This window comes from Podarcis erhardii (assembly GCF_964252035.2).
Source record: "Podarcis erhardii genome assembly, chromosome: 4".
Taxonomy (NCBI): domain Eukaryota; kingdom Metazoa; phylum Chordata; class Lepidosauria; order Squamata; family Lacertidae; genus Podarcis; species Podarcis erhardii.
The window spans coordinates 74240575-74268069 of record NC_138508.1 but is presented as its reverse complement, the minus strand read 5'-3'; the positions used below and the strand labels follow the sequence as shown (position 1 = coordinate 74268069).

General features: G+C 42.5%; 2 protein-coding genes across 4 annotated transcripts in view; both read left to right on the top strand.

The window, feature by feature from the left end:
• JADE3 (jade family PHD finger 3) overlaps window positions 1–2757 on the top strand; it is a 35943-nt gene extending 33186 nt beyond the window's left edge. For all 3 annotated transcript variants that reach the window (XM_081858973.1, XM_081858975.1, XM_081858974.1), the window contains exon 11: window positions 592–2757. In XM_081858973.1, the coding sequence (XP_081715099.1) occupies window positions 592–1487 (896 nt within the window). In that variant the 3' untranslated portion in view covers window positions 1488–2757. The remainder of the gene's footprint in view (window positions 1–591) is intronic.
• Window positions 2758–8938: 6181 nt separating this feature from the next.
• Window positions 8939–24358, top strand: LOC309340311 (regucalcin-like). Its single transcript, XM_081859015.1, has 7 exons — window positions 8939–9070; window positions 12922–13087; window positions 14309–14491; window positions 15907–16122; window positions 16851–16982; window positions 23379–23533; window positions 24061–24358. The coding sequence occupies exons 2-7, from the start codon at window positions 12925–12927 to the stop codon at window positions 24109–24111; spliced, it is 900 nt and encodes a 299-aa protein (XP_081715141.1). The 5' UTR covers window positions 8939–9070; window positions 12922–12924; the 3' UTR covers window positions 24112–24358.
• Window positions 24359–27495: the final 3137 nt, after the last annotated feature.

Sequence of the window (27495 nt, the reverse complement as noted above, 5' to 3'; positions counted from 1 at the left end):
TTGAATCTATTATCATGGAAAAAGGAACTTTCCTTAATTGCAAATGATATTATAAACTTATACAGTGGTGCCCCGCAAGACGAACGCCTCGCAAGACGGTTTTCCGTTTTGGAGGCGCTTCGCAAAACGAATTTCCCCATGGGCTTGCTTCGCAAGACGAAAACGTCTTGCGAGTTCCTGCGGGTTTTTCCCCCTCCCCCCCTTTTCCTAAGCTGCTAAGCCTCTTATCAGCTGTTCCGCTGATAAGCCGCTTAACAGCTGATCGCTAAAAGCCGCTAAACTGCTAATAGCGCTAATCCGCTAAGCTGTCAATGGGCTTGCTTCGCAAGACGAAAAAACCGCTATACGAAGAGCCTAACGGAACGGATTAATTTCGTCTTGCGAGGCACCACTGTAGGTTGCTACATTTAAATAGTTCTAGAATAGGTGTATATTCCTGAATTGCAAGAGGTTGGACTAGGTGATCCACAGGGTCCCTTCCAACTCTGTGATTCTATTAAGTTCTGTGAAGATGTGCTGCTTACATTTGCATGATGAAATCTGCCTCTTAAATAGATACCTTCTCGCATACCCTTTTATTTTTCTCTATAGGCCATTCTCTGACAAGTGCACTGGAAAACACTCTGTTTTATCCACCTCCTAGAATCACCTTGAAGCTTAAGATGCCAAAATCAACATTAGGTGATTGCAAAAATAAATTGAAATCTGGTAAACCACTTTCTCCTGACAACAATGTCGTGGTTTACAGCAAAAAGGGTATTCCAGTATCCAAAGAGACTTTTGTTTCAAATATGAAAGCCTACTCGAGGTTTCAGCATGAGAACAGGAGCAATGGCTTACTGGGAGGGATGGTGAAGTCTAGGAATGAAGCAGCAAAGAATTCTGGACCTGCACATACATCAGACTTCCATCGCGGACAGTCGTCTGGCAAACCCTTAGCACTTCAAGCTGCACTACATGGACAGTCCTCCATTGGGAACGGGAAAATTCAGCAGCACTCTAATCTAGCAAAGTCTAATGGCTTAATGGGCAGAGTTGGGGATGTCACTCAGCGAGACAGCTCTAGCCAAACAACATACGAGCAGCAGTCTGCTCTCTCCGCCCACTTGGCTAGCCAGAGCAGCTTCAGGAAATCCACCATAGAACACTTTAGCAGGTCCTTCAAAGAAGCGACCAACAGTTTGGTGAGGACCACGGAAGATCTCAGATGCTGTGAAAAGCCCTCAAGAAGGCTGTCGATGAGAGAGCGTTCGTGGGGCAAGCAAACTCTTGAATATCAGATGGGGAGTGCCCCCTACCAGGACAATGATGGGTATTGTCCTGATTTGGAACTCAGTGACTCTGAAGCTGAAAGCGATGAGAATAAAGGACAGATAAGACTGAGAAAAAGCAGCTCGGAGAGAGAGGTCCCAAGTAAAGACTTTAATAGAGATTGTCATAGTAGAAGTAAAAGAAATTTGATTTCTCACAGTTCAGTACAAAGGTGATTAGAAACCCCGGATAATGGGAATAGCTCAGCCTTCGTATGTCCAAGATTATTGATGCAAACCTTAGGAAATCTGCAGGTTACAGTGTAGGATCTGTGAGCAAATGACGAACTTGCTTTTTTTAAGTGGTGAATTGGTTTACCCTTTTTTGAAAAGATTGTTAATTGGGGTTTTTTCCTATAAGTGCTATATAAGTAAAGGTTACTTTAAATATCACTTGCAGAAATAGTTTTATATATCCACTTCCCCGGTCTACGGAAATGTATTGTGTTCGGATTTGTACCAGTGGGCAGGTATTCCAAAAAGCCCATCCTTCTGTGACAATCTGCAAGAAGATGGAACAGGTGATTCTTGCTGCAACTTCAGTATAATATCTCTTCATGAGAACACTTAAGCAATCTCTTACCCCCCCCCCTTTTTGGGGGGGAAGGAATTTAAAAGGCAAAACTGTATTTTGAAATAATGGTGCTTGCTTAATTGTTTTTGTTTGTTTGTTTTGGTCTGGATTGGGACATATGACTACTAGACAGAAATCATGTTCTCAGCCAATTTCAGAACAGGTGGTATGATTCTGAAGGCTCGGATACAAGGTTCATTCTAACTCTGTGGGACTTGGTTCCAAGTAAACACGCATAGGATCCAGATACGAGGGTTTCTCATAGCCTGCTGAGTAAGGTTTACAGACTCCACAGTCAATGCTGCCAAACACACTGATCTCTAGATTTCCCCCCTTTCTCCTCGTAGTGTGCCCTTGATAAAAGTTGTGTTTTCCTTTGCTATTGCAGCTTGCTTTTATTGTGTAAATACTCTTTTAACTTCTAGTATTTTTTTATTTTATTTTTTAATCCTCGTGTACATAGTAGTTTGTTGTGGGTTGCACTTGCAAAATATTTTATCCAGCCAGCCGATACAAATGGCTGATGTGTGGATAGTGTTTAATACTAGAAGTATGTAATCTCTAAACCTATTCAGGCAATCACCGGTGATGCCAGATTCTCCTTTGTCAACTCAGAAGGCTTTTTAAAACCTCGATCCCACAATATTACATCCATTCCTCCCATCCCAACACAAACACACACTCCCCGCTGCCGCCGCTCAGCTGTCAAATACTTTGTCCAATTTCTGAGCCAAAATTGGTGAATACATTGTTTTGGTTTCCAAGTTTAAATATAGTCAGACACAGCAAATGAAAATATTTTTGATTGCCAAAAAAAGCTTTGGAATTGCTTAGGCCACTTTATTGTCTAATTAGATTTCCTTTTTTTGTTTTTTTACAAAAACGCTTCGTAATATGTGACAATGGTGTCAAAGAAATTACTCTATATTACAGCGTACCATTGATCTTTAATTAGGAACAAATGGGCTTCAGCAGCCAATAATAATTTGACTAATGAAGTTGTTACAGTTTGCTTTAATTAATAAAATTCCATAATGTGAAGTAAAAGGAACTGGGGTAAATCTACTTTTAGTTGTGAAGAAGGGATTCATAATGAGATATTCCTGAAGGAAATAAAAGAAATTTGACAGTTTCACATGCTTTGCTTTAGGCATTCTTAAAAGTTTGCTTTGTTTACTCATTTCTATAGTATGTTTGTGTAATTTGTCTTTTTTTCCATAGATCTATTTTTAAGGCATTTTCTTTCATGTAAATATATAGTACCATTTAAAAAAAAAGTTAGTGTTTTGTTGAAAAAATGGTTGGCCTTTATGTTGTCAGCCATTCAGAACGGTGCTGAAAATGTTCACTTCTCTATACATTGGCTCTAGTTTTTCATATTTATTGTTAACATTGTTTCCTGGTCATGAAGTAAATAAGAGTTGAAAATGGGAACAATTACTTCATTGATCTGAAGGGGGGGACGACAACAATCGTGTTTCATGACTAGTGGCATGAGAACAATATAAAGGGTAGGAAATGGTGCTTCAGCAAGACTCCTCAGTTTTGCTAATTTAAAGGTGATGACTAAAATATATCAGTTCAGGCGATAGTAATTTTGTTTTTGTTTATTTTACATGATCTTAATAGATACGTGGAGGAGGAGCCTTTGGCTATATAGCTTTCAAGTATCTGTCTCCAAAATATATTTGCTAGTTTTTACAATGTGTTCAGTGGCTAACTTTGAAGTATTACCTCTTAACCTAATTTGTTTCTCTCATATATATATATATATATATATATATATATATATATATATGATTTTTCACAAATGGATGTCTTTTTCAGACGTCCCCTTTTTACAATACTTTTTTCATTAAATTATGAAACTGCTAACTATACCTTCTTTGTTGTGATCTTTTGAAGGCTGTAATATTTTGGTCCTTAAGAGTTCCTTGATTACTATACTTAACCCCCTAAAGTTCTTGCATTGAAAAGCACAGGAGATGATCTACAGATTTGTAGATTTCCTTAGGAACACGCAATGTGCTCACACAGTCTTCACACAGGACAGACCACATGCATACATTCCATGTAGGATGTTGGCAATGTATGAATTTGGTATTCGTAGGGCTTCAACATGATTTAAGTAATTTTAATAGATTAATAATATGTGTTAAGGTAATAGGTTGATAAATTAATTAAATTAGAACATGTGTAAAGCAACAGCTCTGAGGCACAAAGGACTTTATTTTGGATAATGTGCACGTGTTTATATAAAGCCTTAGAAAAGGCTTCTCTTCATATGCGGAAACATGCCTCTTTAGATAATTCTTGCTATCTGCAGTTTTAGTAAAACATTGTAAAACATATTTTTATAAGTTGCTGAGTCAGGGATCCTCTTTTGTTAGATGGAATTAATTCATTTGAACAGCTTTCAAATAGTTAACATGGCAGCCCTTAAATATCTGTGTCAATATTTACTGGAATCTGTTCTGCTATAATGGAATCTTATTTATTTTAGAAAACGTCTTTTGCTTCCCAGATTAAAAGTTACAATAAAAATAACATGAAACAAATCATCAGTTAAATTGTTGAAGCAACAGCAGAAGAAGGTCATATAACAAAATAATATCACGATAGCAGGAGGTTAAAACAGATTTGAAGGCAGGGTGTAATTAAAGAAATGGATTTGGTACACTCCTGAAACTCAAGAGAGGGCCAACAGAACCTCTTTAAGAGGAATGAGGAGTTCCACATTTTGGGAGTCCCTGACAAAAAGGCCCTTTTCACATAGACTGATGTGTAATTGATCAATGCAGCATTTTCCCTTTAAAAAAATAATCTACATACAGAAATAAGGACAGCAATAAAAAGGCAGCACTTGGCTTCCTTATTTTGCTTGTGAGATTGACCAGGTAAGCTTGTTTCATAAGATACCATCTTACAATGAAAAGTTACTCCAACGTAAATAAGATACCATCTTAAGCTAATTTGCATTTAGTATGATTTCTTTGACAACGGGGCAGTTGCTCTTGGAAGTCTTATCATTAACTTTGTTAAGAATGGAGCAATTGTTTGCCAATCCAGCTCCCTACATCATGGATGAAGGACAAGAGATTAGATGTCTTGTTGCAAAGGCATCCGCATCTCATGAGCAACAAAAATCAAGCTCCAGGTATTGTTTGGCCACAGCTCCCATCATCCTTGGCCACTGACCATACTGCCTAGGGCCAATGGGAGTTGCACAACATCTGGAGGGTGTCAAGTTAGATATCCCTTGCCCTAAATAAAATTTTGTTCCTAAGATGTGTTTTGTTGTTTCTTTGCAGTCCTGTGCTCCTTTGAGAAGAAGGGCAAGTTTAAATTAAATAAGATTGAAGCACCTTTCTGTTTTGATGCCGTTTTAGATACACTAAGCAGAAGCAGGTCTGACCCATCAGAGTTTGAAGGAATGATGGGGAGTGAAATATACACACTAGAATGCTCAACTGAGCCAGAAGAGAAGTAAATTGAGGAGGGAGGGGGAGAACGTTTTATTTTAGGCCGACTGGGAAGAAAATGGAGCATGCTACGATCCATAGTTCGGCAAGAGTATCTTTACTCCCAGTTGTTTAGCAATGACAGCAAAAAGGCTGTTTAAACAAACAAACAAACAGGGCAGTTAAGGCCCCGTCATTTCAACTTGCATTTTGTCCTGGTATGTTAGTTGCATAAATTGCTGTAATAGGCCCCACCCCACAGGCTACAATTTTGCATCTCTATCCCTCCCAAAAACTTATTTTGCATCTGGCTCTGGTTGGTGGACTTATGGGTGTGTGTTTAAAAAAATAAGGTCCTAAAGGAACAACACTATTTTACTTACTGCATTTTTATTTCACTTCTTGGAAATGAAGTGTTGTTTCTTCCACTAAATTGTGTATCAAAAAATTGGAAACATTTAAAATGATCAGTAGAAGATGCATCATCAGATGTTTGAAATGTTACCTGAATTGCAGATAACATAGTGGCGATGCTGGGATTGCTAGAATAAGAATGTCACAACGCTGCCACAAAACTTCCTTGCTGTGGTCCACAATAAATAATTGCTCAGGCATGCATAAACAGATATTGCTTCCCCCTACAAAAGAAATCCAGGCATTCTTACTCTGCAAGCTTCTCTCATGGCTTTCTATGTCAAACGACCATGTTCAGTTCTTGCCGTTTTTAGCTATGTCACAACAGCCCTGTAATTTTAACTTTAGTTTTGTAATGCATGGAAGCTACGTTTTTGCATGCAAGATAGCTTTTCAGTCATAGTTCAGGCTTAAAGGTAATTATTAACTCTTCCATGACCTCTCCCTTATCTACCTGTGGAAAGAATCCACAATACAAGAGAAGTGCGTAGTAGTACAATAGTTTTAACTAGAGAGATCAAAGTTCTAGACAGCTGGGCATGGTGGAGGGCAAATTGCCATTATGGTGTAGTTCAGTGGAGCATTAATGGGACATTTATTGTTTTCACTTAGACTCTTGAGCAACACAGAATCGAAGTAAATGCGGAACATCCTCGTTTTTGTATCATTCATTCATTGCTGAAATTATATAGGCTGCCCACCAGCATACGGCTCACAGACGGAAGGAATAAAATGCAGTGGTATTTACCTTAATGGTTGCGATTTTTAAAATTAACATGCCACTTGGTCTAAATGTCCTAGCCCAGGGGTAGGGGAACCTTGGCTCTGGGTGCAACTACAGCCCTCTAAGCTTCTCCATTTTGCCTGGGGCAAATCCTTAAGAGTTTTGTCTGGCTGGAACTTATCCTTGAACCAGTGATATTGCCTCTTGCTTACCTGGAAGGGAAATGTGGTGTGTGTGTGTGTGTGTGTGTGTGTGTGTGTGTGTGTGTAAAAACCTCTTGACTTCCGTAGAGCTAGAGCACAAAGATGAGTCACGTCCATTACTGCTTACTTTTGCATCTAGGATGCCTGGCAGGTATGTGGCCTGCAGAAGGCTACCTGAGCATTCCTCTGGCTGACAGAAGATCCCCAACCCACCCCTGCCTTTGCCCACCATTAACTAGTATGCACCAGGCCTTGAGGGATAGGATTCAAATGAGGCTATGCCCTAAACTTCCCTAGCCTGTCAAAGAAGAGCTGGGATCCTTCAGTAGTGCAGTGCAGTACTGCAGAGAGCCAGCGTGGTGTAGTGGTTAAGAGCAGTGGACTTGTAATCTGGTGAACCAGGTTCGCGTCTCCGCTCCTCCACATGCAGCTGCTGGGTGACCTTGGGCTGGTCACACTTCTCTGAAGTCTCTCAGCCCCACTCACCTCACATAGTTTTTGTTGTGGGGGAGGAAGGGAAAGGAGATTGTTAGCCTCTTTGAGACTCCTTCAGGTAGTGATAAAACGGGATATCAAATCCAAACTCTTCTTCTTCTAGTGAATAGCATGAGTTTTGGATTGAGACCAAATCTGTCACAAATTAACGCGGCAACTTCATGCAAAATGCTCTCCAACTTGGCTCCCCCTTTTGCAGTATGTGGATAAATAATAAACCGGCTTGTTATGCGAAGTTACGTTGTGTCTGACAGGAAATGTCTAGGTTCAAAACTCCCATTGGCCTAGAAGTTACAACTTTGGCCTAGTCGCTTCTCTTCTGCCCTAACCTACCACAATGTATGGTGTGTGCACAGTTTATGAAGATAAAATACAACAACCACCTGAATCACAAAGTCCCAACCTTTTGCGTGAAGGCCAGCGGGAACACACAAATGTTCTGGCAAGGTAATTTCAAGATTTCTATTCATCTTCCTCCTTTCCCATTCTCAAATGACCTAAGAGTTGAAAAAGAGCCTGGAAAAGTGTGTGTATTGTGGGCTCACATTGCTGAACGCTGGTTTAGGGAAGTTTTTAATGTTTGATGTTTTATCGTGTTTTTAATATTCTGTTGGGAGCCACTCAGAGTGGGCGGAGTATAAATAATAAGTGATGATGATGATTATGCATTTTCCAGCCACAATCCACGGAGCCCAGCAATAAAGCCAGAATATTGTTGTTGTTTAGTCGTGTCCAACTCTTTGTGATCCCATGGACCTGAGAACGCCAGGCCCTCCTGTCCTCCACTGCCTCCCGCAGTTTGGTCAAACTCATGTTTGTAGCTTGATAACACTGTCCAGCCATCTCACCCTCTGTTGTCCCCTTCTCCTTGTGCCCTCCATCTTTCCCAACATCAGGGTCTTTTCCAGGGAGTCTTCTCTTCTCGTGAGGTGGCCAAAGTATTGGAGCCTCAGCTTCAGGATCTGTCCTTCCAGTGAGCACTCAGGGCTGATTTTCTTCAGAATGGATAGGTTTGATCTTCTTGCAGTCCATGGGACTCTCAAGAGTCTCCTGCAGCACCATAATTCAAAAGCATCAATTCTTCTGCGATTAGCCTTCTTTATGGTCCAGCTCTCACTTCCATACATCACTACTGGGAAAACCATAGCTTTAACTATATGGGCCTTTGTTAGCAAGGTAATGTCTCTGCCAGAATATTACTTTCCTCCTCCTCCCCCCTTTTTTTTTTACTATGGCTCTGCATTGAAGCGCTGCCTCCTGAAGCTCAAAACAGCTTCAGGGGGGCTAAACCTGCCCCACACATTTCCAGATATTAAAAGACCTTATAAAAAAATTCCTTCCAGTAGCACCTTAAAGACCAACTGAGTTAGTTCTAGGTATGAGCTTTCGTGTGCATGCAACACTTCTTCAGATACCTTCAGATATCTTCAGATATCTTCTTCAGATATCTTCAGATGGTATCTGAAGAAGTGTGCATGCACACGAAAGCTCATACCTAGAACTAACTCAGTTGGTCTTTAAGGTGCTACTGGAAGGAATTTTTTTATTTTGTTTTGACCATGGCAGACCAACACGGCTACCTATCTGTAACTTAAAAGACCTTGTGCCACCTTCCTAGTCTCTTTCTCTCCTGCTCCCGCCTCTTTTCTTTTTTAAACTTCCCTACTTTCCCACCTCCCTATAGCAGAGGCTCAGGCTCCAGTTTTTAGCCCAAGGCCGCCAGCGGGGGAAGAGTGTTTTGCAAGCATGCAAAAAAAAAAGGAACAAGTTTTGTTAGCTAAGCTTGCAAGGGGTGGCTGTGCCAACCGGGCCTTCTTTCGCCGCTGCTTCCCAAAGCCAGCCGTGAGCAGAGCCGCCCCCCGCCGAATCTGCCCCCTGCAAAAAAGCTGGTGAGTCTCTCTTGAGGCGTAAAAAAACCGACAGGCACCGAGTTCCCCTTCCTTCCTCTTTCAGTATCTCGTGGTGGCTGCCGGGCCGGGAGCGAGCGCAACTTTTTCTCGATGTAGAAACAGGGCCCAGCTAAAGGCATCCGAACTCTCTGCTTCCCGATTTGCCCGGGACTCGGGTTCAAGAATATCTTCGGAATGCTACTCAAAAGAACGCCGCGCCCCCGAACTCTGCGAAATCAATCTCAGTTCGACGCTCCCGCGTTGTATCTGTTTGCTCTCTCGGTTAGCCTGCAGGCACCAACCCAGATTATAATCTCCACTGAATTCACAAACATACCTGGGGAGGCCGGGGTGGGGTGGAGAGAATCTGCTTTCTTAAAGTCCTGCAATTCCCCAGATCGTTTGCTCAGCTAGCGAGCTAAATCAGCACTGCAGATAATTTTAATTTTAATTTAGCAATTTTTTTTTTATTTTTTATTTTTTATTTTATTAAGGATTAATTTAGCAATGTTGAATGAGCACAAGGGACTCCTTCGCTGCATATCTTTCGTAAGAAAACGTTTCTCTCTAACCTGGCCCTTGTCTGACAAAACATTCTATGGCCTTTTATTGGTTTGTTTTCGGATTTTTATTACGTCTTTCGTGTTCTCATTTTGTATTTTTATCTTGCAAACCGTCCTGCGATCTTCAGATGAAGGGTAATATACAAATTTAATAAAATAAATAAATACATTGTTCTTCCTCTCCCCATCTTTTCCTCACAACAACCCTTTGAGGTAGGCTGATGGAGCAGGACGAATCCAGGGTTATCCGTTAAGCTTCATGCATGACTCTGGATTTGAACCCTGGTCTTCTGGTCCAGTTCTTAACAACTACACCACACTGGCACTCCCATTTTTACCTCGTGTTTTAAAATCAGGCCTGTCGACTATTACACAGAGATGTTTCCTTAATTGTCTGCATAAGCTTGGCGAGATAAACATCTTGGGCATGATATCTTTGTGGGAGAGTGGGGAGATGGCAGAAGCAGCAGAGGTTTATTAATAAATTAATAAATGAAACCACATACATCCCATATCCTCCACTCAAAGTCATTGGAGTCAAAATCACAACCCTATTAAAACCAGTGGGATTTTTTAAATTAAAAAACAACAACAAGGTGCCAGTACTCAAAAGCTTGATAAAAGTGCTGTGGGTGCCAGCATAAAATGGAAAAAGCACGGATTAAAACAATAAATTAAATAACAATCCAGTTAATGCGTCTGGCTGTGGTCATAATTTTATTCTTGGTAGCACAGGGTACATCTTGCTTTAAAAATTCCTTTGTACTTTCTGCTGTGCTCAAAAGTTATCCACCAATAATTGATTTTAGTGTAACTACTTGTTTGAAACGTGTACTCTGTATATATTTGCATGTAGCCATTTTTTTCTTGGTAACAATGAGCATGCATCTTCACTTCTTTTTTAAAAAAACAGCAACACATTTTGCATGCCTTCCATGGTGTATAATGTTACTATTGTGCTTAAAACACCCTCACTATTTTGCATGTTTAGCGTTGAACATCTGTATTTCACTAGCATCAATGCATCTTGCTTTCTCCTCCACCCGAATCCTCCTCGTCTGTCCTGCCTCCATTCCTGGGGAGAATGCTGATGATGTGCTATTGATGTTTGCCCTACTTATTAGTGCACTCGCACAGAAAAGAACTATACTCAGCAGCAACTTGCTAATGTTTGACTGTGAAGATAGGAGTTCTCATTAAAGATTAGCAATGCTGGGTGCTATAAGTTTGCTGATGGTGGGGTTCTTTTGGAAGAGTAGATGGCTTAGACTCTAGTAGCAAGAAAGCTGAATGAAGCAGCACCTTTAGAAACTGAACTTTTCTCGGTTGTAGTTCACACTGCTGGACTGGGATTTGACTGAGCTGACTGTGAACAGGACTTCTTATTCGATTCTGTAAGAATGCTTATTTCTTGTGTCTTTCCTCCCAGCCCCGATTGGGTTTTTTTGTTTTTTTTTAAGAGTTGCTTTCTTGAAATAATTATAGTTGTTAATGTCTGGTTTGCTAGGGGAACTCTGAAATAAAATCTTGAGGCACCATTCAGCCTCAAGAAATTAATATCTTTTGCTCTGCAGGAAAAATATAATTGCGGCTTTCACTAAGCTGCCGTGCATTGTGGGTTCAGGCATTAGTGGTTAAGTGGAGCCTATAACAAATTGTTGAGTGCATCTGTTCCAGAAGTCCTTTTCCTCAGGGATCCTGCTAGCCTGTCATACTTGTGAGCCATGGGATGCAAGCAAGCACATTCACTCCTCACCCCTCTCAGTTTCCTATTTTTCTTTTCAATTGAAAGGCAAAATTCTGTGATTCCTGCTGTCTTCATTGGCCATCCTTTGGACGGTTTGCCTCTTTTTTGTTGCTCAGAATACCCCAGGTTGCCCTCAGCATGTTGATAGCTCCCTCTTCATTTCCCAGTGGTCAGGTTTTGGCTCAGTTTCTATTGGCTCTCACTTCCTGAGCTTGATATTAGAAGGAGTGATATTTGGCAACACTGCGCAGGCTGTAATATTTGCAATCTGGAAAGGTGAGCAAAGCCCACTAGCTGTGTATTTTATCCTGCCACTTGCTCAACAGCCCTCCTGATTTTTTGTAATCTCAGGCAGGCTCCCAAAACGAGGAACATAGTGGGCCTCTGATTGAGCATAGCCAGTGGGTTGAATTTGGGTTGCCAAGCGGAATTTGTTCAGTCCTGATAGAAATCAACTCTGAGCACACAATTCTGAAAATGCTTCTTTCGCTCTTCCAAAGTCTTGTCCTTTCGTTCAACTTTCTGTCTGTGACAGAAAAGTCTGAATGGATGCTTAGCCTCTGGGAAGGTGTTTTTGGGATGCTTGCAAGTAGTGAAGGGTGGAGATGAGGGACTCGGACAACTTTTATTGTTTGTTCTTTGTATCTGGCAATGAGAGGTTTCTGGACCATAAAGATTCCTGGTTTTATTTACATCATTGCCAATAGCCATTGCTAGACCTGTCCTTATGAATTTGACTAATCCATTTTAAAGCCACCCTTAAAGGTAAAGGTAAAGGGACCATTAGGTCCAGTCGTGACCGACTCTGGGGCTGTGGCACTCATCTCGCTTTATTGGCCGAGGGAGCCGGCGTACAGCTTCCGGGTCATGTGGCCAGCATGACTTAGCCGCTTCCGGCGAACCAGAGCAGCACACGGAAACACCGTTTACCTTCCCGCCGGAGTGGTACCTATTTATCTACTTGCACTTTGACGTGCTTTTGAACTGCTAGGTTGGCAGGAGCAGGGACCGAGCAACGGGAGTTCACCCCGTTGCAGGGATTCGAACCGCCAACCTTCTGATTAGCAAGTCCTAGGCTCTGTGGTTTAACCCACAGCGCCACCCGCGTCCTTAAAAAACCACCCTTACCTTATGGCAATTCATTTCATAAATTAGCGAGGCATTGGTCCTGTGCAAAGTCTTACTTTGCCTGGAATATAGCTCTGAAGAGAGGCTAAGGGTCCAAATGGCTCCAGGTCCCATTAGCTTATAACTTTTAGAATAGGTTCCTGAACTTGCTTTTTCATTTCCCCTCCCCTTTTATTTTGTGTGCCATCATCATGCCTTTGTGGATTGTGAGAGACTTTCTTCCTTGTGATTTTAGAGCCACTCTGGGAATCTTTTTGCCTAAAAAGTGGGCTAAAAACAGCTCAAGGTAAGTGTGTTTTGACTGTGGGGCAGAGTAGTTAACATCTGGTTCCGGTTCAGCTTAACTTGACTCCAGGTAGGAATGAAGGGAAACAGCCTTTGCCTCCCTTGATTGCTGCTTCTCTTCCCCAAAGGCCATGTCCTCTGTAAAAGTTGAGTCCGTTGTGCAGCACAACTGCAAACTTGGAGAATCACCCGTTTGGGAGGAAAAGGAAAGTTCGCTTCTCTTTGTGGATATAACCGACAAAAAGGTCTACCGATGGAATTCCCTTACCAAGGAATTGCATAGTGTTTCTGTAGGTAAGAAACAGTTTCACAGTAGAATATATATTTCAGAATGATCTAAAAATTAGATGATTGGCAGGATCATCGTGTGACTTTTACAAGCTACAGGGGAGGAAGAAGCACCATGGTTTTCCCATCGACTTGTGGTAGGATAAGCCACACTTTTGGAAGTATTCCTTCCCACACAGCTCTTAGGACCAGTTCCGGCACTGAAAGGTGTCTATTAAGTTTGAAATTTGCCTACAAACCAAACTCTGTCTGTTCCATAGTTCACAGATTATGATAAGCCAGACTGTGGCTTACTGTGAATGGGCAGGCATGCTGGTGCCTGTTGCTCAAATCATGCTGCCCCATGCATTCCTTTCCAAAGCTGAGAGGAAACAAACCAGAATCTGTCTTAGTGCCACATGTGAACCAGCACTCATGGTTTGCTGGCCGCTGTTTTGTTTCCTCCGGCTTTCGAAAGAGAGGAGCTGTGCAGTGCAATTAGAGTAGCACACACCAGCAGGCTGACTTGGTTCACGGTAAGCCCTACAACTTTGGTGGAAAACATTTTCCAGCCTGAGGGCCACATTCGCTAGAGGGCAACCTTGTGGGGGCCACATGCTAGTGGTTGGTAGAGCAAGGGATTCTGTTCTATTATTGTTTTATTTGCAAATTTAACAAGGAGAAGAAAAAGAAAAAAGGTGAAACAAAAACAATGAAAAAGAAGAGGAAAACAGCAATGATGATAGAAATGTACAAATTATAACAAGAAACTGCCATCAGCTCACATTGTGGATGCAGTGACCATCAGTACAGGAATATTAAATTAAAGTTAGTACAGTATAAGCCCTCCAGAAGTCCAAATAGATATCAACATGCAATTGATGCCTATATGAAACATGGGTGAGTATAACCAGGGCAGTGAGGTCCTCAAATCATTGGACTCTTAACTTTTGTACAGTAGGACTGCGTTCTAGCTGTGCAAAAGTTTCTGGTGCAGCATTTTGTAATTGATGCTTCCAAACTGGGCAACTCCATATGAATTACACTACAGTAGCCAAGTATTATTGAGTTCCAGTGTAGTGCATGGATAGAGGGTCAGACTTAGCTTTGATGTGGCTGTGAACAAGAATATTTAATTTTATGTATTTTACGTATGTGTTTATTTACTGCCTTTGAAAAACAACAAAAAGTTGTCCAAGTGGTTCACTCTCTTTTCTCCCCCACCCCAAAACATGGTTTCCACTCCAGATGCTCCAGTGAGTTGTGTGTGTCTTCGCAAATCTGGCGATTACATGATTACCCTGGGAACCCAGTTTGCAGCTTTAAACTGGAAAAATAAGTCAGTAACCACCATTAAGCACGTTGACTTGGATAAATCCAATAACCGGTTCAATGATGGGAAAGTGGATCCTGCAGGAAGACTGTTTGCAGGTAGGTTTGGATGGCCATCAGTCCCATGCTTGAAGATTTCCAGCTCGTTTATTTGTCTTAAGGAATTAGGATCCTTCGTTGTGTATCACCCAGCAGTAGCTATCAACCCCAGTTCACAGAATCTTGTACTAAACACACGCCTCTCTCCTTTCCCTCAGCTTCTTCTGTGTTGCAGCTTAGTCTCTTGTGATCACTTTGCTTTGACAAATAAATATCCCTAACAATTGAGAGTACAGTTTTCATGTCACTTAACCTGACTTCTGTCTTTGAAGCAAATGGAAGGAAGAGGATCCATTTTTTGTAGCGAGGAGCCATTGATAACTTTATCCGATAAGGTTCTTTCTTTCTTTTATAGTCACCCAAGTTGGTGGCCATCACTGTCTTATCAGAGCAAATTCCACTATGTGAAGAAGCAGGGCTTTTTTTCAGCCAGCACCTCTTTTTCTAGAAAAATAGCACTGTACTTTCTTCTACTGGAGGTTGTTAGGAGACCCCTCTTTCCTTCACAGAGCTACAATTCCTGGAGTAGTTTCACAGTCAATCCCTCTCCCCAGGGAACTCTGGGAATTGGAGCCCTGTAAGGTCAATAGGGGTCTCCTAACAACTTCCAGCATCCTTAAATTCGCAGAACTCTTTGAGGGAAGTCACAACTGTTTGAAGTGGTATTTTGGTGTTTGAAATATGTGGTTTGGATGTGGTATATTCATTAATTTCAGTGAGGCTACTCTGAGTAAAATGTAGTTGAACACTACCCTATGTCCTGAATCTTTGAACATTCAGCTTCACTGGGTGGAAGAAAAAACAAAAAAATTCCTTCCAGTAGCACCTTAAAGACCAACTAAGTCAGTTCTTGGTATGAGCTTTCGTGTGCATGCACACTTCTTCAGATACACTGAAACAGAAGTTTCCAGACCTTTCTATATAGTGAGAAGGTGGGGAGGGGTATTACTCAGAAGGGTGGTAGGAATGGGTGATTGGCAGATAGCTGTGATGAGCCTGTTGACGACTCTTAACGACTGCAATAGGTCTTACAGGAGGAAGCAAGGGGTGAAAAGGTGAAAGAGTCGTCAACAGGCTCATCACAGCTATCTGCCAATCACCCATTCCTACCACCCTTCTGAGTAATACCCCTCCCCACCTTCTCACTATATAGAAAGGTCTGGAAACTTCTGTTTCAGTGTATCTGAAGAAGTGTGCATGCACACGAAAGCTCATACCAAGAACTGACTTAGTTGGTCTTTAAGGTGCTACTGGAAGGAATTTTTTTGTTTTGACTATGGCAGACCAACACGGCTACCTATCTGTAACTGGGTGGAAGAATTAAAGAGGAGACCACCCACTGTTGTTGTGCCACATCTTTGGCTGTCTATTGTCTTATTAGGATACTATTAACCTGAATGTTGTGGTCCTTGCAGGTACAATGGGAGAGGAGATTCGGCCAGCAGTGCTAGAGAGGCAGCAAGGTTCCCTCTACACCCTCCTTCCCGATCACTCGGTAGTGAAACACTTTGACAAAGTGGACATTTCCAACGGTTTGGACTGGTCACTGGATCACAAAACCTTCTATTACATCGACAGCCTTTCGTATTCGGTGGATGCCTTCGACTATGACCTGCAAACCGGAAAGCTCTGTATGGTTGCTTTTGTTGTTTCGAGATCCTTAAAATAAAAACTTTTTTTCCCCCTGTGCAGTTGCTTTGCTGCCAAGCACTGAGCAAAAATATGTACCTGTTATACTGTAAGAATATCTCACTGCATCGTTCTAATAATACCTGTAGCTGCGAGTCAGTTTTGGGATAACTTGTCTGGCTTTAAAATGACCTGTTACAGAAGTTTAAGCCACAAGTATATTCATTAGATAGGCAAAATGTGGTAGTTTGGTTTAATGAGATGTGCAAACTGGGGCCATGACTATTAAGATAGAAAGTTGCCTATACTGAGTCAGACCACTGGTCCATTTAGCTTATTTGATTATATTCTGCCATACAGTATTTATATAATATTCAGATATGTAGCACAGACTAATATGGATAATATAAACCTGACCTAGAGGTAGGTGTTTGTTTGTTTCTTTTTACACAGTCTTTCTGGAACTGAAATCTAGAATGTATCAATGATGCCAGTTCTATATTATGCTTCTACATCACTTCTAGGTGCTTGTGCCTGAAGACTTTTGGCTTCTCCTTTCCATATGCAGTTCCATTTCAGTGGTAACCCTTTATCAACTTCTTGGATGGATCCTTTCGTAGTTTTTCTTAGCTTTCTTTAGGTCCACATCTTGGAGGGAATATGCTGACTTGGAAGGCATAGCTTTTAATGTGTGATTAAGTCCATAATGTGCATCAACTTCTTTCTGCAGCTAACCGAAGGAGCGTTTACAAGATGGAAAAGGAAGAGAGTATCCCTGACGGGATGTGCATTGATTCTGATGGAAAGCTCTGGGTGGCTTGTTACAATGGAGGAAGAGTGATCCGTATAGACCCCGAAACAGGTAAGCAGTTGCAAGGTGGGAGGAAGAAAGAAAAGTCTCAATTAAAGAATCTCGATGATCCCTCTTGGGTCCTTTCAGGCTCCCATGGAAGACTCTTTTTAATGCCCCAATGCTCAACACGTTGCATACAACCCTGTAGTGTTGTTTTTCAAAGCAAATGATGTGATGAACAGCTCACATACCTCTCTGTGTGGATTGCATCCATTCGGCTGTGTATGCACCATACATTTAAAGCCTGGGAACTGTAGTTTAAGGGTGCTGGGGATTGTAGCTCAGTGAGGGGCAAACTACAGTTCCCAGGATTCTTTGGGGAACCTTTGCTTATGTGGAGCTGCTTCTGTGAAGGGGGCAGCCTGCAGCTCCAAGGGTGCAAGGGGAAATAAAAAAGGCATATTAACCCCTGGTGTCTAAAGCAGCTCTTGTTTTAAGAACTGAGCAAATGTAAAAACTACATAAACCAAAGTGCAGATTCATGTTTTTTTCAAAACTGAGAACTGAATGCAGTGGCGGAGAATGTGGTTTGCCCTGGGTTCAATCCCTAGCATCTCTGATTAAAAGCATCAGGTAGGAGGAGCTGGGAAAGACCTCCCTTTGCTTAAGAGCCATTGTGTCACAGGGTGTGTTCATATTCCCCCTAGCTGTTCACATCAGAGTGGCTTCATTAGTGTCAGATTCTGATTTCCGTCTGTGTACACAACCAGGAGGTGTTGACCAGGGTGGGGATGTTTGTACCCTATGCCAACGTGCTGAGAGCAGCTTAAGAACTCTAATTGGGCGACGTTACAAAGTCACTTCACACTGTCTCACTGATCTCCCCCTCTCGCAAACAACAAGGGGGACGGCCTGTCCTTGAACACGGCCTTCCACACCAGCTGAGACCTAGGACCAACCGGCTAAATGCCAGATGGCCCAAAATACCCCAAACAAACACCTATATGACTACATATAGGAAACTCTCTACAACTTACCCCCTACTCTTTAACCCAAATCTTACTCTAATCCCATTAGCCCCCCACCCACCACACCCTAGGTCAGCGCAACCCCACTGGTTCTTTAAACAACACGAAGAGAGAGACACAAGACAACCCGAACGGGTTGGGAGGGAATCGCCCCACATAATAGATAAGCAAGATGGCTAACCTAAAAGCAATTACATTAAACGTGAGGGGGCTGGGAAACCCCATCAAAAGAAAACGCATCACCTCATACATAAACACCATGAAACCACACATCACCTTCCTACAAGAAATACACAACCCACCCAAAGGCAGCAAACTCCTGAGCGACCCCCGCTTCAGTCAGCAGTGGGTCGCACGAGGCTCAGGGAAAGCTCGCGGTGTAGCCATAATACTCAGTAGAGACCTGAACTTCACTGCCACAACAGTCCTCAGGGACAAAAAAGGCAGATTCATTTTCGCTAAAGGGACACTAGATGGTAAAATCAAACTGACAATTGGCTCCATATATGCCCCAAACGCGAAACAATTAGAATTCTTCCAGAAGACACTAAACAAATTCCTCTCCTTCTCTGAAGGGGAAGCAATCCTAGGAGGGGACCTCAATCTAAATATGAAAGGTATATCCCTGAAAGATATCCACCCTACAACCCCATGGGCAACCTTCCTCCGAAGGAAACCCCCAACAACTAGGAACTCTTACAAGTTACTAAAAATGCTAAAAAACAGGGGTCTCTACGACATTTGGAGTGAGCAAAACCCGGGAGACATCAGCCATACATTCCAATCGGGATGTCATGATACAGTGTCCAGACTGGACAGCATTCTACTCACACAGGGTCTGATCCCCTCAGTGGGATCAACAAACATCGGTAACATTAAAATCACAGATCACGCCCCAGTAGAAGTCATCGTTAAAATAGGAGAAGGAACACAAACCACCCCATCATGGTCCTTCAGTCCCATCCTAACTACAAACAAACAAATTAGAGAGAGTCTCACAAAAACCCTCCAAAACTACTTCAAGGAAAACGATGTAGACAATATAACAACCCCCCTCCTATGGGACACAATGAAAGTGGTCACCAGAGGAGCTTGCATAAAAGAGAAAACATTCCTTAAAAAACAAACCTCCTCAAAAATTAGCAAAATAGAACAAGACATCACAGCCCTCTCAACACGCTACAAACAAACAGGATCTAAAAAACTCCTCAAACTTATAGAACAAAAAAGGAGAGAACTAGACTCCCTAGAAATTAACAAAACAATGATCAGCATTGTATATTCTAAACAACGTTTCTATGAATATGGAGGGAAAAACTCCAGATTACTAGCAAATAGATGTAGGAAAAAAGCACTCAAAACAAGAATACACTGCATCACCAAAAAAGACGGCAGCATAACATCCTCCCCTGAAGAAATAACCTCAGAATTTGCAGAATTCTACTCCAACCTATACACCTCCCATAACCCACCAGAGAAGGAAATCAGAACATTTCTAGCAGGACTGACCATGCCTACCCTAACTGATGAGGAACAGGAATTCATGGACAGCCCTATCACCCCAGAGGAAATAGATGTGGTCCTCAAAAACCTGAAACCACACAAAGCCCCAGGCCCAGACGGCTTCACAGCAGAATTCTATAGGAAATTCAAAGAACCCTTGATGCCCTACATGACCCGCCTGTTCAACGACATCATAAAAGGGGGCCCCATCCCCAAAACCTGGACCCACTCCAAAATAGTCTCCATCCCAAAACCACTAAAAGACAGCCTCAAAGTAGAATCATACCGCCCAATCTCATTAATAAACCAAGACTACAAGATATTCACATCAATCTTGGCCAACCGCCTAAAAATCTTCCTACACAAGTTAATAGCCCCAGACCAGACTGGCTTTGTCCCTGGCCGCAATATAACAGACCCCATCAGGAAACTACTGAACCTGATCGAACACAGCAAGGCAACGAAACTCCCATTGACAATTATGTCCCTAGACATCCTCAAAGCCTTTGATTGCTTAGAGTGGAAATACATATTAGCAGTACTAACTAACATGAAATTTGGCCCCAACTTCCTACAAATCCTCAAACAAATATACTCCCAAGCCTCAGCAAAATGCAGAATTAACAATATGGATTCTAATACTATAGCTATCCAAAGAGGCACGAAACAAGGATGCCCACTGTCTCCCTTCTTATTTATCCTGGCTCTGGAACCCTTAGCAATCCGCATCCGAGCAGCCACAGACATCAAGGGAGTGGAAATAAAAGGCAGAACCTATAAATTAGGGCTCTTTGCAGATGACCTAATGGTGACAACACCAGACCCCATAAGCACAGCAACCTCCCTAATCAGAGAACTCAACAAATTTGCAATGGTGTTGGGCCTACAGGTAAATTTTACAAAGTCAGAAGCTATGTGCTTCAACACCCCTCCTCACACCCAAAAAGAGCTCACGAAGGTCACCAAAATAAAACTCTGCCACACCAAGTTCAGATACCTAGGGGTACAAATAACCAGAAACCTCAACAAATTGTACCTCCACAACTACAAGCCCCTGTGGCGGCAAATTAACAAAGACCTAAAGAGATGGAATAACACGAATTTCACTCTCTCAGACAAAATAGCCATGATCAAAATGATCACACTCCCAAAACTAACCTACCTATTCCAAACCCTCCCAATCTGGATCCCCTCAACCCAACTCCGCAGTTGGCAGAGAAAACTACACTCTTTCATCTTCTCACATAAAAAACCAAGAATAAGCCCCAAATACCTGCACCTCCCCACCTCAGAAGGAGGATGGGGAATCCCCAACATAGAAGCATATTACATTGCCAACCAAATACGTCATGTAATTCCATACATACTAGAAGATGAGACAAAACAATGGGTACACCTAGAGAGGGACACAATTGAAAATACCTGCACCACAACATACCCACTCCTCCCAAACAAACTAAAGAAAATTCCCACAACACTTAACAGGTACACACAGACCATGCTCAAAGCATGGAAAACACAAATAGGCAAACTATCCCCAACCCCATCCCCACTAATCCCCCTGGCGTACCACCCATTATTCCACCATGCAGCACAAAACCTCCAGATAAAAGCCTGGCGAACCAAAGGCTTATATCGCCTAATAGACTTTTATAAAAATAACAAACCCTTGTCAACACAAGAAATACAAGACAAACTAGAAGACACCCAAATGCCCTGGTTAACACAACACCAACTACATGCCCTCTTAAACAACCCAACAGTAAAATCAGCAGCAACTAGGCCCCTGACAACCTTTGAAAACCTCCTCCTAACAACAAAGGGAAATGGTAAAGGGACGGTATCCGCAATATTCAAAATACTACTCCAAAATCCCGCAAATCCCCTAGACGCAATCAAAAAACAATGGGAGAATGACATAGGCTATGAGATTAACCCCACTCAATGGACCAGAATGTGGTCTAAACCCCCCTTTAAATCCATATCAACGAAAAGAAAAGAACTCACACTGAAACTCACCTACAGGTGGTACCTAACACCAAGGAAACTAGCGCTAATACACCCAGGAACCTCACCAAAATGCTGGAGAGGGTCACCTCCACAGGCACATACCTCCACATGTGGTGGGAGTGTCCCAAAATCCAACTATTCTGGACAACAGCCATACAAGAAATATGTAAAATAACAAAGCAAGTATTAGACTTCACCCCAGAATTGGCCCTACTAAACATCTTCCAAGACAACAATGCCCATTTACTCCACAAAGAACTCATAACCCACCTACTTTCAGCAGCCAGAAACACCATAACCAGACACTGGAGAGACCTGTCAGGAGTAAGCATGGACCAATGGTACCAAATAGTATGGGAAACAGCCCTACTAGAAAAATTAACTAACAAACTGAAACTGACACGGGGACAAACAGAAGAAGACACCTTCACCCCGGTATGGCTCCCCTTTATCACATACACAGCCCAACAGGACAATGACAATAATCCACCAACAGCATACAAATCAATATGGCTAACTTGATCCAAAACACCCACCCACCTCACTCACACACGAAAACAAAGATCACCACAGCCAATCACAAACAAACAATCACATCCTAGGCCAACCCCAACCTCTCTCACCACCAAAGGAACACAAGTGAACAACACAAGCACGCTGACACCAAACTACATACATTAAGCATAATAGAAACACCGCTACCCCACCCCACCCCCATCCATCTCCCCTCCTTCCACCCTCCTTTCTTCTTCTTTTTTGTTTTCTTTTCTTTTTTCTTCTCCCCCTAATGCCTCAACAAATGAAATGGATTTGTAAAAATGTTACACGGGAAAAAAAAATACACGAGGCATTACACTTACACTGTAAAACAAGAAAACCCTTAATAAAATATATTTTTTTTAAAAAAGAACTCTAATTGGGGTGAAGTTGGCTTGAGAAACAATGCATCAAACCGTAGTATTTTGTAACAAAGTGCAAGGTGCATATGCATTTAGGATAATGGTGTGTGAACAAGGATTTAAAACCCAGCAGTGGAAACACAGTTGAGTGCATTGTGGGAGAGAATGGACACACAGCCATAGTAGGCCACACTGGGCTAAAATATTGTCCAGTATTCTCCACATTACAAAAGTTTCTCTTCCATACTGGCAACGATCATAAAGTCACATACATAGTATATGAATGCTACGTAACAGTTGAAGAAATTCAGCTGAAATGTGATGGAATCCCAGTAAGGCTATTTTGTTCAATCAACCAATACAATAAACCTATTTGTTTACTTTCTTATTTTTGCATTAAAAAAAACACCTTCTTCAAAGTCTATGCTGCAACTCTGGAGCATACATCCATTTCAGGGTTTTGCTTTGTCTTGTTTTAAAGTGATAATGTTTCTTGCATTCAAGATTTACTCTGCTTTGGCATTGATCCATTCTGTCAGGATTCTTGCAGGACTATCCTACAATTATATAACCCTAGACATTAAAATCTTTTTAATAGGACGTTCTTCAGATAGTAATGCTTATTACTTTAATTACTTCCAAATATGCTAAGCAAGCCCTGTTTTATGGGGAAGGGGCAGCCCTTCGAGTTGTCCTCCAAACACTAAATTGTGGGGTGGGGGACATACATTGATCCTCCACATAACCCCCCCCCCCAAAAAAAGAAAAACTGGTATACAGTGGTACCTCGGGTTAAGTACTTAATTCGTTCCGGAGGTCCGTACTTAACCTGAAACTGTTCTTAACCTGAAGCACCACTTTAGCTAATGGCGTCTCCTGCTGCCGCCGCCGGAGCACAATTTCTGTTCTCAACCTGAAGCAAAGTTCTTAACCTGAAGCACTATTTCTGGGTTAGCGGACTATGTAACCTGAAGCGTATGTAACCTGAAGCGTATGTAACCTGAGGTACCACTGCACTTTAACAGGAAAACGTCTCCAGACCGTGAAGCTGCCTGTTGCTGAAACTACTTCCTGCAGTTTTGGTGGAAATGATTATTCAGAGCTGTACGTCACATCTGCTAGCCAAGGATTGGATGAGGCCTCACTGTCAGGGCAGCCAAAAGCTGGCAATGTTTTCAAGGTAATTGGATGGTTTTCAGCGCATACTAAAGGGTCCAGTGCACTTGAGGCCACACACATGTGGGAGAGGGCTGTAGTTTTGTGAGAGAGCATCTGCCTTGCATGCAGAAGGTTTCCCAGGTCAGCCCTCAGCATCTGCAAGTAGGGCTGGGTAACACTCCCTGTCTGAAACCCTGGATAAACCCTGCCAATCAGTGTCAGTACTGAGTTCTATGGACCCAGTTGCCTGTAGAAGACAGCTATGAAAGAACAGGGTGGGAGAGAGAGGTGTTTGGTGCCAGGCCAAACCTATAAAAAGCTGTTGTTTGTTTTCTTCTCCTGTGAAATATGTGCATTTTGCATTTAGAAATGCAGTTGCCCTATATACTTACATATGATATTAAGATGCAGGCAAGCATTTCGGGTGGTTGTTGTTGTTGTTGTTGTTGTGGGGTGGTGGTGGTGGATACTTTTTAAGTTTATAACCAAAGGCACATGGGGGATTTTGGGTTGTCATATTTATATCCTTCCCCTCATGCTTTTTAACAGATCACTGGCCTCGGGGTGAAAGGAATCCCGCCAAATTCATATGCGGGCTAACAGTTACTCTCAAAGGCACTCATCAAGAGCAGGAAAGAAGAAAATGTAAAAGATTCACATGCATATCTCTTTCCTGATGGCTACAGCAAGATGGCAGCCACGAAAAACCAAGCTAAATAACCTCCAAACATTTAATATAGATTTTGTATTTTGCCAAATTGGCCTTTTTGTTAACAACAAGAAAAACAATGTTTTCTCCTCTTCTACGAAAATTGATTCTTCCCTAATAAAGTTTGAAACGTATTCAGGTCCCGCTTTCTGAACACAGTATGTTCTCAGGAAATTGTTTGTTAGGCGAGTGCTCACATAACGAGCTGACAACGTTCATGGATTCCTAGGGGAACATTTCTAATTCTATTTTCTCTGTCTCCATGGTTTATTCCTAAAATGGTTGCAGCCAACCAGTGAACGGGAGACAAAGTAAAAAATCTGATTTGTTCAATCCCTCTCCCTATAATAATAATAATAATAATTTATTATTTGTACCCCGCCCATCTGGCTGGGTTTCCCCAGCCACTCTGGGCGGCTTCCATAAAAACCAGAGATACACTAAAAAAACCAGAGATCTCCCTACTACCTCCCTCCATGGCTTCTGCTCGAAAATGGCTGTTGTCAACCAGCAAAGCGGAAACAAGTAAGGAAGTGGGCAAACTCCGGCTGTTCGGATATCTGAATCAGCCATACATGTAGTAAGGTATGGTCATAATTCTTTAGGCTCGGATAACTGAATTTGCCATCAGAGTGTTCTGATGGCGGGAACTTCTTGGCTTGTACAACTGTGGTTTTTTATGCCTCCTGATTTCCTCCCGAACAACATGTGGCTGTGCCATGACAGTTGCCCAGTGTCTCCTAGTAAATGAAAATCATTAGGTTCCTTGTTTAACTCCACCAATTGCATATCAGTTTTGGCAATGTAGCATTTCTGAAAAATATCGCACACCTGCTTTAGCCACGAAATATCGTTCATCTGTCTAAAACACGGATGTAGAATCCATGACTGCTGGACTACAACTCCCATCATTCCTGACCATTGGGCATGCTGGCTGGGCTGATAGGAGTCCATTCCTATTTAAGGAGAAGAGTTAGTAGTTCTCTGGTTGAACCTTGCATTGCAGGGGGTTGGACCAGATGACCCTCTGGGTCCCTCCCAACTCTATAATTCTATTGATCTCTACCACACAGCCTATCAGTTTGTGCGTGAAAGCACATTAATGTTCTTCAAGTGGGGGTTGAGGAGCATCTTGGAAAAATTAAACCAGATTCATCTGCCACTCTGTCACCATGTAGCACTGACTCTCCACCCCGGATATATGCCACATCATTCTAAGAGAGGGACAAGGGTCTTCCTTGACACAGCCTGTATTTCCACTGGCAGGTAAGGAGAAGCAGCATCATAGCCCAGAGATCATGGTTCCATGCCTGAACATTGACTGACTAGGCACAGGAAAGGGCAGGACACTGGAGGAAACATTGACTGGCTATCACCCCATTGCAGGAGAATTGTGTGTCCATTATTTTGGGAGCGGGTGGACAACATGCACACAAGAAGATACATGTGTAAGGGTTAAGAATGCCTACATATATATAGTTCTGTAAACAAGTGTACAGTGGTACCTCAGGCTACATATGCTTCAGGTTACAGACGCTTCAGGCTACACACTCCGCTAACCTAGAAATAGTGCTTCAGGTTAAGAACTTTGCTTCAGGATAAGAACAGAAATCAGGCTCCGGCGGCAGCAGGAGGCCCCATTAGCTAAAGTGGTGCTTCAGGTTAAGAACAGTTTCAGGTTAAGTACGGACCTCCGGAACGAATTAAGTACTTAACCCGAGGTACCACTGTACTCCTGATAACAAAGGTTTGGGAAATAGTGTCCACCTTGGTAGCCTCTCTTTTTCTGAATTACTTCTAAATTATACATTATATCAGGGCTGGGGAACCTCAGATGTTGCTGGAGTAAAATGATCAGCCCTGACCATTGCTCATACTGCCTGCGGCTCATGGGAGTTGGAGCCTGACCACATCTGGAGGACCACAAGTTCCCCATCCCTGTGTTATACATTCCTTTAAAAACAAAGCGGGGTGCTGGTGGTATTTAATTTGGGTCCATGGCAGAAGGGAAGCAGGGTTAACTGCTGTCACACAGATTCCGATGTGTTTTAACTTTGCAGGTAGTAGTTTGGGGAAGGGGCATTTAAGTTGGAGAAAAAGATCCCCAGGGAAGACCTTTCACTCAATTACATAGTCCACATCCAGATCAGAGGACCCTGTGGCTGCTATTTGGGGGGGAAACAAAATATGTAGCTTCCTGATTTGTTCCTGCTGTAAAGATCCCTGGGAATCTACAATCCACGGCTGCAGGAAGCAAAGCTTACTTTGAGAAGCACCTGCCAGTCATAACTGAGCTTGGTTTTGCTTTGAACTCATTGTAAAGGAGGAAGAGGTCATAAGAAAAGGAAAGGCTGCTGCATTTATCTCTCGAATGGGATGTGGGAGGGTTGAAAATTGGATAGACGTCATGTAAGCAACAAGCCATTTACCTTCCCACCGGAGCGGTACCTATTTATCTGCTTGCACTTGACGTGCTTTCAAACTGCTAGGATGGCAGGAGCAGGGACCGAGCAACGGGAGCTCACCCCGTTACGGGGATTCGAACTGCTGACCTTCTGATCGGCAAGCCCTAGGCTCTGTGGTTTAGGCCACAGCGCCACGCTGCTCTGGTTCACCAGAAGCGGCTTAGTCATGCTGGCCACATGACCTGGAAGCTGTATGCTGGCTCCCTCGGGGCTCCCCCGGCCAGTAAAGTGAGATGAGCGCCGCAACCCCAGAGTCGTCTGCGACTGGACCTAACGGTCAGGGGTCCCTTTACCTTTAAGCAACAAGACAACAAAAAATGACAACTGCATCAAACAAGTAGGTTTGAAAGAGTCCTCCCCCCCCCATTTTCTTCACAGCTGGCAGAGCAATGCTGTACTCAGAAGTAAGCCCCACTAAGTAATGGGACTTGCTCGCAGGAAAATGTGTTTAGGAATGTAGCTTTAACTCTTGGGTAAGCATAGCAAGGTGGGACACACAGGTTTAATTAAAAAAAAACCATTAAAAATGGTTGAATTGTTGCGGTTTCTTTCCAAACCAACAATCTCTGTTAGCATGAAAGGGTTTTTGTTTTGTTTTGTTAATTCCAGTTTCTCTAGATCTTCAGGAAATTCCACTTTCAACGAGATTTTGCTCTTGGTAATCTTAGGTGTACAAAACATATCTCTCTCTTAACCTTGCAATGATGCTTTCGTTGCATTCTTTATACATCTGCAGTGAGGGACAACTTTCCAGTGCTTCCATGTGCTACAGCCATTGGAAGATACATATATATTTGAAAGGCATTTTCC

Excerpts from the sequence above, each read along its gene's own strand:
- LOC309340311 (XM_081859015.1), top strand. The coding sequence starts at position 12,925 with ATGTCCTCTGTAAAAGTTGAGTCCGTTGTGCAGCACAACTGCAAACTT. Across the intron at positions 16,983-23,378 it reads CCGTATAGACCCCGAAACAG|GAAAACGTCTCCAGACCGTG; the intron begins GTAAGCAGTTGC and ends GCACTTTAACAG. Across the intron at positions 23,534-24,060 it reads AAGCTGGCAATGTTTTCAAG|ATCACTGGCCTCGGGGTGAA; the intron begins GTAATTGGATGG and ends GCTTTTTAACAG.